This window comes from Notolepis coatsorum, assembly GCF_963971535.1.
Source record: "Notolepis coatsorum genome assembly, chromosome: 5".
In the NCBI taxonomy this organism is placed as follows: domain Eukaryota; kingdom Metazoa; phylum Chordata; class Actinopteri; order Aulopiformes; family Paralepididae; genus Notolepis; species Notolepis coatsorum.
In genome coordinates this window covers 127743430-127758889 of record NC_140169.1, presented here as the reverse complement: position 1 = coordinate 127758889, position 15460 = coordinate 127743430, and the positions used below count along the sequence as shown (strand labels likewise).

General features: G+C 42.4%; 1 protein-coding gene across 2 annotated transcripts in view; it reads left to right on the top strand.

Annotated features, from left to right (window-relative positions):
- Positions 1–15460, top strand: part of LOC311229139 (unconventional myosin-VI-like) — a 167791-nt gene that overhangs the window by 96458 nt on the left and 55873 nt on the right. For both annotated transcript variants that reach the window (XM_084315167.1, XM_084315166.1), the window contains exons 12-15: positions 755–899; positions 7999–8156; positions 9853–9944; positions 11708–11780. In XM_084315167.1, coding sequence (XP_084171293.1) covers positions 755–899; positions 7999–8156; positions 9853–9944; positions 11708–11780 — 468 coding nt within the window. The remainder of the gene's footprint in view (positions 1–754; positions 900–7998; positions 8157–9852; positions 9945–11707; positions 11781–15460) is intronic.

The window sequence follows — 15460 nt, the reverse complement described above, 5'->3', positions numbered from 1 at the left end:
TTTTTTTTTTAAACTTTGGCCATTCCGCTGGCTCTTTTTTGCGTTTATCGCATTTACTCTGGTCAAGAATGACCGACAGAAACAGGCTGAATGGGTACAGATGGGGGGGAAGACACTCTGGGAAAGGCACGGCTGCAGTCCGGGATTCGAACTTGCTAAACCCCAGATCCGTGACGAGCACGGTTGTCCCCGGCGCCGAAATAGCGCTCGAGGTACGCGGTGAGCTACTGGAGCTCCCAATTCAAACATTTTCAAAAATATGCCGTGCACATTCATGACCCCTAGAGGAAGAATCTTATTACACCATTCTGCATATTATTCTGTTGAGAATAATATCGACAGGTTTTACGAGGAGAGATGCACAGTGGAATTTTGAATGAATGAATGAATCGTTTATGTTCTGTCTTTCTTTACAACAAATCAAAAACACACTTGTGTGGACTTACAAAAAGAAAAAATCACAAATGTACATATTCAAAGTAAGCTCACACACACAATCCAAACTCAATGACCGAAAAAAGGAATAGGCTGAAGCACATGCTTATTTTTTGCCTATCCTTTACAATTCTTAAAAACTAAATATATTTTTATATATTTAAGTTGTTTTACTCAAAACTGTACTCCTGGATTATTTTACATTTTTAAGGCTTTTTTTTTTTTATCTCCCCTGAGAAGTACACAACTGTGTCACCGTGTGAGAGCAAGGGACATTCATGCAACTGCTCTGCGTCTGCTCTGCCCCGTCCCCCGCTAGGTGGCTGCACCATCAAGAACCAGTCCAGCCAGACCCTGGAGCACTGTGCCGAGCTGCTGGGTCTGGAGGAGGAGGACCTGCGGGTCAGCCTCACCTCCAGGGTCATGCTCACGACAGCAGGGGGCGTCAAAGGAACAGTTATCAAGTAAGGACCGCCGCCTCACTCCTTCAAGATTCAAGAGATGTATTTATCACATACCGTAATTCCTCTAATAGTAACCCCGGCTTGTATTTGTTTCAACTGTAGCGGATACCAGGCTTGTATTAGGAGGAGGCATGTATAAGAGAGAGGCCTATATTTCTAATTTTCAAACGGATCATAATGAATAAATCAACATTTTGTGTCAGTTTGAACCCAGTAAAATGTACTGGGTTCATTTATTGAAACCAAGTACTGTATGAAATACGGTAGTAAACAGTGCAATTACAGGTGGTCAAAAAAAGTTAAATAAAGTAAAATAGTGCAATCACAATACTGGTATAATAATAATAATAATAATAATAATAATAATAATAATAATAACTTCGTTTTATACAATTCTGAGGTAGGCTTACTCTCTTGGTAAACATTAACACCGTACCATTATATGGTATTTACTGCACAGCCAGGCCAGCATATAACAACAATAACAAAATATATTGCCTATGGTAAATCCGTTGAGGGAAATACCGTAATTCCTCTAATATACATGAAACCCGGCTTGTATTAGGAGGCCGGCTTATAATTACTTAGCTCAACAGCGCACCCGGTCATTAATAGAGACCCGGTTTTTAATTGAATACCGGTTACTATTAGAGGAATTACGGTACATACACGAGACATATAGTGAAATGAAGGTGGCCATGCCCGCCTTCATTGTGCAAAAGAATACAAATAATAATAGAATAAAATAGAAGATAATAAAATAGACATGATAAAAGGTACTAAGATAAAATACAATGCAATGCTAAGCTTACGAATTAAGGTAATGAGTCCTATATACACTACTATACAATATACTATACAATATACAGTTATGCTATATGTAACTATACTATACTATCTATACTAACTATACTAAATCATACAGTTATGTTTTTTAAAGTGACCTGCTTCACTCGGAGGTCACACACGAGCAATGGATTTATGTGTCCTCTGTTGTGGAGTTGCTCCCCCTTTCACTGTCCAGAGACATTGCCAACATATGTACGTTCCAGCTGTGCCGTATGTCTGGGGTTCCAGCTGTGTTTGCTTTGAGAAAATCTAGTAGGGGAAAAAAACAAAGATCGCCCTGGAAGAGTGCTGTGTAGAGATTGTCACTTCTATTCACTTCTGGAATTTCAAATACTGGTAGTAGAACGATCCTGCTCTGAGCATGTGTGATATAGGATCTACAGTACATACCTGGAAATGTTCTGATGGCTGTGTTGTGAGTATCAATTAAAGGGGCACTTCACCAAAAAACAATGCTGATTTATTTTGCACATAATCTCACACACATCTAAAAACTCTAAACCGTTTTGCACACATTCGTTTAGTTTGAGTTATTGGGAGTAAATTAGTTTATATATGGCTACCAGTGATGTCATCAGGGACATTGAGTCATTGTGTTGTGTTAATTACAACATGATTATCCCTTCAAGGTATTGCACATTTTTATATAATTCCATGGAGCTATAATTAACACAACACAAGGATTCCATGTCCCCTATGACATCACTGATGGCCATAATCAATATGAATTTACTGTCAAACTAAATTCATGTGTGCAAAACGGTTTATAGTTTTTGGATGTGTGTGAGATAAAAATCAGCATTGTATTTTAGTGAAGTGTCCATTTAACCTCTTAAGCATGAGCCCTATTTTCAGAAAATCTGCCTAAAATTACCTGCCTAAAAGTAAATGGAAGATTGCACTACTTCTACAAGGTCTATTTGCATGTTATTGGTATCTAGGGACATCTATGGATCTCGGGGAATGTATTCCCAGTGTCTGTATAAATATTGTGTCTGTCTCATGTCTGTTCTTGAGTAAATTGTGATGAACCAAAGGAGAATATCAAATAATTGTTTTTATCTTTGACTGTGAATAACACCATGCTAAAAATGACCAGACATGAAAAATGGCCACTGAGCTCATTCAGCACCTTCTTGAGATCACTTGTACAAAACATCTAAGCAAATGAATAAAGGGAAGATGATTAAACAGGAGATTTTGTAGAGACGTTACTGAATTCTGCCATCCGGACACATGCAATTTGAAATATGATTATAGAATATCAGGCCTATAAATTACCTTATTATGGCCAAGTCGTACATCTATGGATTGGGCCAAATCTCCCCTTTCCAATGGCAGAGGTCAATCTGGATTTAGTATCACCAGGCGTGATTCACAAATCGTGAATGAAATCTACTGTAAGTACAGTTACTTTTTTTTGTACATTTCTCTGCCATTTTTCATCAGATTGCAACGCAGTTTTTTGCTAAACGTTCACAGAAAGGTAGAGAAACTAACTGTGTCCTGTTTTATGGTAATAACGTTCAGGTTTGTGGGAGATAATCCCGAAAAATAAGACTAATTAAAAAAGTAAATCCAGAAGTCCGATGATTGACAGGGGCTGGCGTGAGCTGGGAAGTGTAGTTTTGCGCCGATTTTCGACTCAATGCCCTGAGATTTCTATAATCTTATATTTCACTAATAACAGTTAAAATCATTGGTAAACAAACGTAATGCTGAAAATATACACTTTGACTGCTGTTTTGACAGGGTCTTTACTCTTGGCTACATTTGAGAAAAAGAACGCCAACATTAATTCATACATTCTGTAGAGATGGATTTATGGCGTGATGTCATTGTCGGTCCGTTCGGGCTTAAGAGGTTAATGGCAAAAATACAGGTATTACATATTGCATGCCATTGTGTGTGTACACACACACACACAATGCACTCTCTTCCCACCATAAGAAGATGCCAAGGTTGTACTTAGTAGTCTGTGTTCATGAGAGGCTGTGTATCCAGTAGTAGTCCTTCTCAGACAGTATCACGTCTCTGTTCCCCTACCAGCCAAGCGCGCCGTCCCCCTGACGTAGGTTCATGTCAGCTCATGTGGGACCACAACACGTGAGGAGAGAAGCCGCACTGTAGGGTCGAACAGGGAAAAAACACCAGAGACTTTTGACGTGTTGATGAGAGTAAGAAAACCTTCCACATACAGAGAGGGCCTTTGTGTTCTCACCACCTCCTTAACCCTTTCACTACCAAATGGTTAACCCTTTCACTGCGACACTACAGACGGTTGGTTAGCCGTCTGTAGTGTGGTAGTGAAAGGTTAACCTTCTGTAGTGTGGTAGTGAAAGGGTTAACCATCCAAGTCTTGTCTCCATTTATCTGTGGCAGTGTAGTGCCGCGCTATTGTTTCACGGACAGCTTGGCCCACTGCACACCATCTGAATGCCAAGTCACTCTCTGCAATTACCAACCTCCCACACTAATGTGTATGTCTCCACTTAATCCCCGGAGCAGAGAACAGCTCTGTTTTTTTAGTATTCTCTATGCCTCGCCGACTGTGTGTGCCTGGGTAGTGCGTGTGCAACCTCTCATGGTACAAAGGGCAACGGCAATCAGTTGGTCTGGTGCTTGTTAGGACCAATTTATGTACTTTGAAAAAATCCTGCATTAGTATTGACAATAGCAAAGTGAGAACAGTAAGTGACTTGCAATAGGATAGCTGTTGGATTTCTGCTTGCTGTCTGCGACACCCTAAGCTGGCTGGCTATTTTTATACCTTATGTAAGCGGGAATGCTTTTCTAATGGCCTCTGGCCTCCACTTCATGTGTGGGTCAGAGAGAGAGAGAGAGAGAGAGAGAGACAATGGGGTACAGAGCATCTGTATTCATAGTATTCTCATGCCATTTTGCCACACAATGTGAGTGTGGAGGAGGCAGAAGAACAGGGAGAGAGATGTCCATTGTATTGACCCTTGTCGATGGTTAACAGCTTGTTGAAAGCAAGGGAGCACCTATGTAATTACATAACATAGTATTATATGCCATTTGGTGTAGGAGTGAGAATCGAAGCTTTAACCCTGGCAGAGTTAGTGACATGCTCTACCCATTGAGCTACATAGGGGGTCACATCACATTATTGCATGATGGTGGTAATGACCGTATCCAGCCTAAACAGCATCTTCTGAAATTCTTCCAATGATGCTATTAACCCTTTCACTGCCACACTACAGAAGGTTAACCCTTTCACTACCACACTACAGCCAGTTAACTGTCTGCCGGTAAATCAGTGATCCGAATGAGAACACATGGGTGGTGCTACGCAAAAAAAAAAGCTAAATAGGAATAATGACATTTTTCATTCTCTTAGCTGATTGACAGAGCTCTTGATGGAAGGATTAACACAAGACAACAGCTACATTTAAAAATTGTATTGAGTACCTCAGACTAAGTTCCGTTTGACGTTTTCAGAAGAACAATGTTTGCAAACGTTATTATCTAAAGATGGTAAGTTAGAATGTTGTGTTCATTCATAGTTCAAGACGGTAGAGGTTGAGTACTTTCTGGTGATATATCACATTCACACGCCCAAGTGTTTTGGATTGATGTTACAACTGCAAATACCGTACATGCAGGGCTCCAGAGTGCGACCATTTTAGGCGCACTGTGCGACCGAAATTCAGTTCAGTGCGACTTAATGTTTTCCGTTGTCGCACTGGTGCTCCCAGCAGGTGTGTGTGTGTGTGTGTGTGTGTGTGTGTGTGTGTGTGTGTGTGGTGTGTGGTGTGTGGTGTGTGTGTGTGGCCAACAAAGTTGTTTCAACAAATGTATTCACGAAATGGATTATCATTCAAACGTTATGCAAGCCTCCTGTGACCAGTAAGTAGGTACTACTACTCAACCGCAGCAATGTTCACTATGAATTGAAAATGGGGGACCCTGATGTAAACAAGACAAACGTCTTTCTCTGGTCTGCATCCCATTAACAATTGTGTGTATTGAGCCGTACTGTATTGTACCCATTTTGGAATCTGTTAAATAAAGTTGTTAAGGGGATGCAGACCAGAGAAAGACATTTGTCTTTACATCAGGGTCCCCCATTTTCAATTCATAGTGACATTTATGACACACAACATACATGACATCATGACATTTATGGCATAGGATAGGGACATACATGACATACAGGTACTGTATATAGTATTGTTACATTTGTGACATATACGATATGCAAATATACAGTACTGTTACCCAGGGATCCTAACGGAGAATATATACATAATATATGATGGGGAGGAGACTGTACATTAGGAGACTGTACACAAAGTGACGTCAGACTACACCTCCCTATTTAGGAGCAAATTGTTTGCATGATTAAAAACGATTGTTCGAACATCCGTTCGAATAACCCTGGCGAATGTTCGAATCCCAAAAACAGGCTTGCGGACAGCTCTAACTGGAGCTTAGCTGAATGTGTTAGAATAGACATAAAAAAGTGAAGGATTGGACTTTGTGAGCTAACTGTAATACAATGTTGTTTTTTTACAATCATTTACATAACATCTTAAGAAATTACTTGTGTATGGGAACTGACAAAAAAGGTAAAGGTAATGCTTAAAATGTATTATTGCAGGGGCGGTCAGGTGGCGTAACGGAGATTGCGTTCGTCACCAACCCCGGAGCGGCTGGATTCGCCTGTTCGAATCCAGCTCACAGCTCCGGGGTTGTCACCAGCTTGGCTGGCCGTTCACACTAATACAATTGGCAGTATTAGAGGGTGGGAGAAGCTGGCGGGGTGGGTCCGAGTCGTTGTAAACAGCGACTCCTACAGTTCGGTCGGGGCGCCTGCTAAGCGCGGATAGGATCTAAGTGGGATAGTGTGATCCTTCCACACGCTACGCCCTCTCAGTGAGAATCCGCGCTGCCAGGTGAAAAGAAGCGGTTGATTGGCTGGACGTGTGTCGGAGGAAGCACGTGGTAGCCTCCATTCTCCCAGACCGACTGTGGGGGGTAAGTGCGCAGCGACCAGGAAGGGGATTGGGAATTGGCATAACGACTAAACATTGGGATGGGAGAAAATCGGAGGAAAAAGGAGGGGGGAAAAGATCAATAAATAAAAAAATAAAAAAATGTATTATTGCAGCGGCAAAAGGCGCAGTGAAAATCTTTGGGTGCACCTAAATTATGTGCTGGTGCACCTAAATGAAAAAGTTAGGCGCACTGGTGCAACCAATGTAAAAAGTTAGTCTGGAGCCCTGCGTACATGGGCTGTCCAGAATTTCAAAATGGACTCGTATGGTTCTTTAGTACAACGGTTCAATTGTATTTGGTGTATTTGTGGCCATAATAGCTTTGTTTACATTGGTAACGCTTTTATCCAAAGTGCTTTACAACGTATGCTCCTCATTCATTCTCACTGTCCTGAGCCACTGTCCTGAGCCACTGAGCCAAACGAATCGATTAGTCGACACTGAGTCAGAGTTACTTTTAGTCAACTTAATGTCATTAGTTGAGGACAGCCCTGAACCCACTCTGTAAGTCTTACCTGTGGTGTCCTTCTGTTGCCTGTGGCTCAAATGTGTGGAGGAGTACATTTCTCAGTCAGACTTGCACCTATTCCTAGTGCACTGCGTCACGATTGAATGGCAGTACGTCGTCATTCTGGCCTTGAAAACCTATTTCTGGGCCATTTCACTGGCGTATCCCGCCTCTGGCTATTGGTGGAAAAACAAGACTTCTATGTTTGATTCATGTTTTATTACCAGCACTTCAGTCCAATGTATGCTGCTGCCACTTAGTCATAGTGGTCATAGTAACTTGCTGGTGCAAATTCAGAGAATAGGAAGGCGGAGTGAGAATTGGAATAATGGGTTGTTGCTGGTGTACAGCCGCCCCATTAGTAGAGCGATTGCCTCAAGTGCACTCACAGATAGCTGCGCTATAAAGTCCAAAGGTGAAACATGAAATTTCTCATCCCCCTCTTGCGTTTTGGGTCTTTTCCTTTTGTGTGGTTATATTGAACGGCACTCCAGTGGCGTCAGAGGCAATTACAATACCTCCACGGGCCTCTCCATTGCTCTACTGCCGCTATCAAGCTCCCAATTACCCTTTTTTTTCTCCAAGTTGTCAATAACACAATTATCCGCTTGGGAAGTGAAGCGAGGCCCCCTTTTTAGACTGAATGTTGTGGCTGCAGTAGATAGAACTGAGTTTAATTCTTTCTCTCCTTTTACTCCTCCTTAATCTGTCTTCCCCCCAGAGTGCCGCTGAAGGTGGAGCAGGCGAACAACGCCCGCGACGCCTTGGCCAAGGCCGTGTACAGCCGTCTGTTTGACCACGTGGTCACCAGGGTCAATCAGTGCTTCCCATTCCACTCCTCCGCCAACTTCATCGGCGTGCTGGACATCGCCGGCTTCGGTCTGTATGAGCTACTGAGCGCTGACGTATGAGCTACTGAGCGCTGATGTATGAGCTACTGAGCGCTGATGTATGAGCTACTGAGCGCTGACGTATGAGCTACTGAGCGCTGATGTATGAGCTACTGAGCGCTGACGTATGAGCTACTGAGCGCTGATGTATGAGCTACTGAGCGCTGACGTATGAGCTACTGAGCGCTGACGTATGAGCTACTGAGCGCTGATGTATGAGCTACTGAGCGCTGACGTATGAGCTACTGAGCGCTGATGTATGAGCTACTGAGCGCTGACGTATGAGCTACTGAGCGCTGACGTATGAGCTACTGAGCGCTGATGTATGAGCGACTGAATGTTGACGTACAAGCTGCTGAATGTTGACATGAGCTACGGAGCGTTGATGTATGAGCTACTGAACGCTGATGTATGAGCTACTGAGCGCTGATGTATGAGCTACTGAATGTTGACGTTCAAGCTGCTGAATGTTGACATGAGCTACGGAGCGTTGATGTATGAGCTACTGAACGCTGATGTATGAGCTACTGAGCGCTGACGTATGAGCTACTGAGCGGAGTGAGCGCTGACGTATGAGCTACTGAGCGCTGATGTATGAGCTACTGAGCGCTGACGTATGAGCTACTGAGCGCTGACGTATGAGCTACTGAGCGCTGATGTATGAGCGACTGAATGTTGACGTACAAGCTGCTGAATGTTGACATGAGCTACGGAGCGTTGATGTATGAGCTACTGAACGCTGATGTATGAGCTACTGAACGCTGATGTATGAGCTACTGAACGCTGATGTATGAGCTACTGAACGCTGATGTATGAGCTACTGAACGCTGATGTATGAGCTACTGAGCGTTGATGTGTGAGCTACTGAACGCTGATGTATGAGCTACTGAACGCTGATGTATGAGCTACTGAACGCTGATGTATGAGCTACTGAACGCTGATGTATGAGCTACTGAGCGTTGATGTGTGAGCTACTGAACGCTGATGTATGAGCTACTGAGCGTTGATGTATGAGCTACTGAACGCTGATGTATGAGCTACTGAACGTTGGTGTATGAGCAACTGAGCATTGACGTATGAGCAACCGAACGTTGACGTAGGGGAATCTTGGCGGCTGAACGTGTTGAAGGTATATAATCTTGCATTCAAACCCAGCTCACAGCCTATATTACGCAAACTAAAGAACTGGCGTGCTCAACTCGAATGTCGTCCGACTATAATGGGAGCAGACTCAAAAAAATCACAGAAATAGCAAAGTAAGTCGTTAGCACTGGGAAATAAGTCTGTAGCACTTTGAATAATGCACAGCAGCAGGAGTCTGCAGGACACACGGATGCGGTTCAGCCTGAGGCCTTCCTCAGCCTTCAGGAAAGCCCAGGGCAGAACACCCAGGGCTGAAACGAGTCCGTGTGTCCTGCTGCTGTGCATATTATTAACAGTACTACAGACTTATGCCGACTACTTTATTAGCTATTTTCACAACCTATGTTACACATCATTCCATTTCTCTCTCTTCCACATGGCATGTCCATCTAAACTGTATAGTGTCTTTAAATCATATAAAAAATAACATTCAAATGGTTGACTCAGACTGGTAAGTGATGCATAGAAAGTAACAGAAAGGGGGGGGGGTTGCATCTGTAGCATCTTTTAACATCCCCTTGATCTGGGATCTTTTTTTTCAGAGTACTTTGAACACAACAGCTTTGAACAGTTCTGCATCAACTACTGCAATGAGAAACTGCAGCAGTTCTTCAACGAGCGCATCCTTAAAGAGGTAGGTGCACGACAATTTCATCTCTGGTAGCACAAACAATTGTTAGAACATGGCTTGAATGGTGCCAAAGGAATGGACTGAGTAAAACAAAACAAAACTAACTTGGTAGGGAATACACTACCCAAACATATTATGTCCAAAACAGGGTTGGTCCTGACGTTTGTCTAGACCAGTGGTTCTCAAACTGTGGTACGCGTACCACTAGTGGTACTTGGTGGTACTGCTGGTGGTACTTGAAAACATTTACAAAAAAGCAAAAAAAAATATTTCAGGCCACTGAACTTAGAAACAGGCCAGGTGCAGTCTAAACAGTCATAAATCTTTAATTCAACTTCAGCCCTGATCATAACCATTTATCTTTTTAGATTTTTTGTAATGTCAGATACAAAATGAAATACTCCCACTTTTCTGAAAAGAGTTGGTGTTAAATCTGACATTACAAAAAATCCATCAAAATCTGTGTTGCTGCTAATCATTGACACATGCCTAGCCTGTAATAATCCCCCCCAGAAAAATTTACTTTGCATTTGATATATTGAAAATATTTTACTTTTTGTGTTTTTTTTTTAACAATAATTTGTGATGCCATCACACAAACTGGCATTTAAAGGGTAAACATTCAAAAATGTATTGAATATGTGTTTTCTTTTCTTTTTTACAATAATTTGTGATGCCCATCACAAACACTGGCATTTAAAGGGTAAAAATTCAGAAATTCCTGCACCAGAATGCAGGAAATTAAGTTTTTGTAACAAAATAATTGTGTGTGTGTGTGTGTGTGTGGTGTGTGTGTGTGTGTGTGTGGTGTGTGTGTGTGTGTGTGTGTGTGAGAGAGAATGACGGACAATTGCTTGCTGTGTGTGAGAGAGAGAGAGAATTAAGTACATTTGCTGAAATACAGTTGTTCTTAATTTTCTCACTTGCTATGTGAGAATGTTAGTTATTATGTTCTCAATGCCCCTTGCATTGTATGAGTTGTGTGGAAGCGTTTGCTAGTTCTAGTGCTATCCCTTTGTACATTGTGGCTGTGTCTGACAAAAGTTAACAATAAATAATGGTATTAGGAAAACATTTGCCTCCTGCGTGAACTGTGCATAGCTGAATAGACTGTATTTTAACGCCGGTCATATGGTGGTACTTGGAGAGCCAGCTACGTTCTCAGGTGGTACTTGGTGTAAAAAGTTTGAGAACCACTGGTCTAGACAATATACTCTTATGTGTATCACAAAATGTATTGGGCCCCTTACCTGCTCCAATTCCCAACACTCACAATTACAGAGTTGGCTAAATGAGTTACACAAAAACATATCAGACCAACAGCAAACCAGAGACAAAGGGGAAGAAACAGGAAGTGCCACATGGTTTTAAAACAAGAGGGCGGCTTCTGATTGGCCAACTGGTGGATTGCATGATGACTGGTTGGGTTCCTATTGGTGTCTCGATGAACGACAGGAACCTGGATCAGAGTAGCAGGGGGAGAGAGAGGGAGAGAGGGGTAGACACAAAAGGACAAACGAAATACAGCCACATGCCGGAACTTAACACCAAGATAAAAGCCTAACCTTTTGGATGCATAATCTGCTAGGAAAGGTTGGCGGAAGTGGAAACCTTATTACAAATGCCCTCTTATTGGAAAGCACGTATGCTCTGAAGGCTACAATACAAACCAATGTTGGTCCCTCATTAGTGCAGAGTGGCATGCTCCCCGAGTCCCCATGTTGCCATTATGAATTCTCATTAGTGTCATCTTGTTTGAATTCCAGGAGCAAGAGCTGTACAACAAGGAGGGGCTTGGAGTGAACGAGGTGCATTATGTCGACAATCAGGACTGCATAGGTCTGTCTATAATAATGTTAATAATAATCTTAACATTTTAAAATGTACTATACTGTAGATAACCAGTGTTCTGGGCGGCTGGGTGGCGTAGCGGAGATTGCGCTCGTCACCAATGCAAGAGACTCCGGTATCGAATCCCAGTCTCGGCATTGCCTTCGACTTGGGCCGGCCGTCGTACTGGCTCATTTGGCAGAGTCAGCGGGTGGAAGTCGATGGGTGGGGATTGGACGTTGTGGACAGCGACCCCTACAGGTCGGTTGGGAGACTCCTGCACAGCAGAGACAGGAAGTGGCGAGGCAGGCGAAAAGATGTGACAGGCTGCCTCCTCATGTGCCGGAGGGAACACGTGATGCAAGGTTTCTATCCTCTCTACAACCGACCAGTGGGGGGCATAGTCGAGCAACGTTCAAGACAGGGGAAAATAAGGAGAAAAAGTGGATAAAAAAAAAAGATAACCAGTGTTCTTTTCTTTGGGGATTTGTTTTGTCACCAGTTGATTATATAGTTGAAGAAGAGCTTGTTTGCCCCTGACTATAATGACTACCGGTATATTATATAAACGTCTGACTGCTGGGTTCCAGCCCTGTTTTGCAGAGTGCTGTAGACCCAGTCTAGGGTTCTATGGGCCATATGGCCAAATATCATATTGCTTAGTTTTGGCAGTATACAAGTATTTGATGGTATCGTATTGAGATGTGACATTTTTCTAATGTAATTATTTTGTAATACAATTGTTATGGTGCTATTTCATTCGAAATAGTCTAGTTCTTAACAAACAAAACTATAATAAAAGTCCATACCTTTGGATTGATCCATGATGCTATACCTTCATATTCAGTATACCTCCCAGCCCCACTTCAGTCCTGGATGAAATACACTATGACATCATTACTCTCTGTGAAAAGGTATCAAGCCACTTTTCCAGGGCCAACCTGAAATGTTTTTATGCTGTGTGATCAAAGCTCTGTTCGTTTATTTGAACCTTTTTAGAAGTGTACTGTTCTCTGAAATGAGATGATAGAAAAGTTGTTTTATGAGAAATTGAGTGGCAAATAATTAGAAATGAGCCCTTTCAAGTGCTGTGTTGTGGAAATCAGGCTATTTGAGTCCCAGTCGTGTCATCTGATTGGCTCTATGTGACCTATTATGTGACTCATAATTGAATAACAGAATCTCTATAAAGGATTAATTAGCTGATTCATTCTTTAAAGGGTAGGTTAAGGATCTTTGGTCCCTTAGCCCTATTTTCTACTCCTCATTGATGATGATGTTGGAACCGTGGAGTCGTTTCTCAGTACAATCCATACTGTGCTTCATACTGCTGCCACAAAACACATCAGAATCAGAATCAGAAAGGTCTTTATTGCCAAGTAGTTTTCACATACAAGGAATTTGCTTTGGTAGTTTTCGGTGCGACATTGGCGGACAGACATTAACAGACAGATAATACAATAAAGAGGTGGAGTAAGATTAAATGAAATATGAACTAAGTTAAGCACAATAGAATGGAATAGAATTATGGAATAAAATAAAATATAGGCCAGGGCTGTACAACTGTGAATAAAGAGTGTAACTGAGGGGTACAATTCCCTGACTGTATTACTAGATATGATACTTACTACCACTACCTTTGTACTTAATATTCGGCCACCCAGTACTCGGCATAAATATATTATGATGAACACTGTCACGTAGATGAAACGGATCCAACACAAATGTACGAATTAGAAATAGGTCTTTATTTCTACACAGCGATGGTGTGTAGAGCAAGCACTTAATCAAATCAATCACATTTATGAATGGGAATTAGTATGCACTTTTATGGCAAGAGTATTCGTCGGTATATCAATAGAGAATGTCCAATCTCTGAAGGCGCAGGTGGTACATATACGACCTGGAATAGTTAAGGAATAATAGCAATGATACTTTAATGATTATAGAACTGGATACACTAGGGGGGAATTCCGGTCGCTTGTAAGACAACTGGAGAAGGGGGGGGGGGGGGGGGTAGAGTCTGGCTGTATCCGTCTGGCCGAGGGTATCCTGGGAGAACCCACGGTTGTGCGGCTCGGTGCCTCAGCGATCCTCGATCCACAGATGAAAGCAGTTGGACTCTCTGTGGGCCGGCTTCCTTCGGTCCACGATGGAGAGACGTGAAGCGACCTCGTCGTGTAGAGCGTCTCCTCACCTGTCGTCCTCTCCGGGGGGGGGGGTTTCCAACACACGGCAGTGTTGGTCTTTATCCATAGAATAATCACTGTATACAAAGCATAATCCGTGCCTGGGAAGGCGGGGTGTCGTCGGTAGAATAATCCGGTATGCAGGTCCACTCGCTCGTCGGCTCTGGGGCTCCTCGGGTGCAGCCTCACATGGGGTCGGCCACCCTGGATAAGCAGCCAGTTCTCTGCCCGAAACGATGGAGTACTGACTACGATAGTATTCTCACCGCACGAAGCACTACATATGAATAGACTATTATTAGCTTAATAGACTACGTCCAACTCGACGATATAGTGCCAAATATGACTATTCAAATATTAATATACACGATGTCTCAATACCGATGGTAGGCCGAACTTGGCCTTACTCCCACACGTGGCGTCGCGGGGAGGCTTTACGTCTGTCACTCTATTGGAGGGTAAGAAACTGGACTAAAAAGGAAGTCCTACTTTAGTGGTGCAGTATATATACGCACTATGAACAAATAGTACCGTTAGTGGTGCGGTAGCCAGATTCCTACGCGGAACTAGGACTTGTTCGTACATGTTGAGCGGTACGTTTGAACTGGGTCTGGGGGGTATGGCAGCCTGGCACCAAGGTCTCGACCAATAGTAGAATGGAGACTATTATGGGATGTTCAGTAGGCTAGAATGGATATTCAATGCATATTGTACAAGGAATATACAAGGGATATCGGGGAATATTAGAGAATATACAAATACAATTAAATATATATATATAAATAAATATATATATTCGGTTTAATCTGGCCCTTCACAACAAAGAGGTTTAATCATATTAAATGGGATATAAATTAAATATAGCACAATAGAATATAGTACAATAAACTGTTCTTGTGGCGTGAGGTTTTGGCCCTGATGGACCGCAGCCTCCTGCCAGAGGGGAGTGACTCAAACAGGGTGTGAACGGGGTGATGGGGGTCGGCCACAACCTTACCTGCACGCTTCAGGGTTCTGGAGGCTCTGTAACATTAACATGTAAAGTTAATGGGGTCATAATGAAGAGCAACCTCCTTTGCTTTGGGTGCACTGTGGCATACTGTAGGTTTCAGGGCTTGTAGAGTGGCCCCATTACTTTACATTGTTTTTTTTGTGGCTACCAGTAAGCTAGTTGGGGGGCGAAAAAGGAATATGCTGAAGTCATGCTTATTTTTGCCTATCCTTTACAAATTCTTAAAAACTAAATATATTTTAATATAAGAAAGAAAAACTTAAAATATGCTGCAAGGTATAATTTTTTTGAAAGAAAAAAACAAATGGTTGATGTTTTACTCAAAACTGTACTCCTGAATTATTTTATCCTTTAAGGCTTTTTTAAATCTACCCTGAGAAGTACACAACTTCAACCCGTCACTAAGGCTATTCCATAATTTAACTCCCAAAATTGAAACACATCTAGCTTTTACATTAGTTCTTACTTTTTTACATGTTTAATGTGTG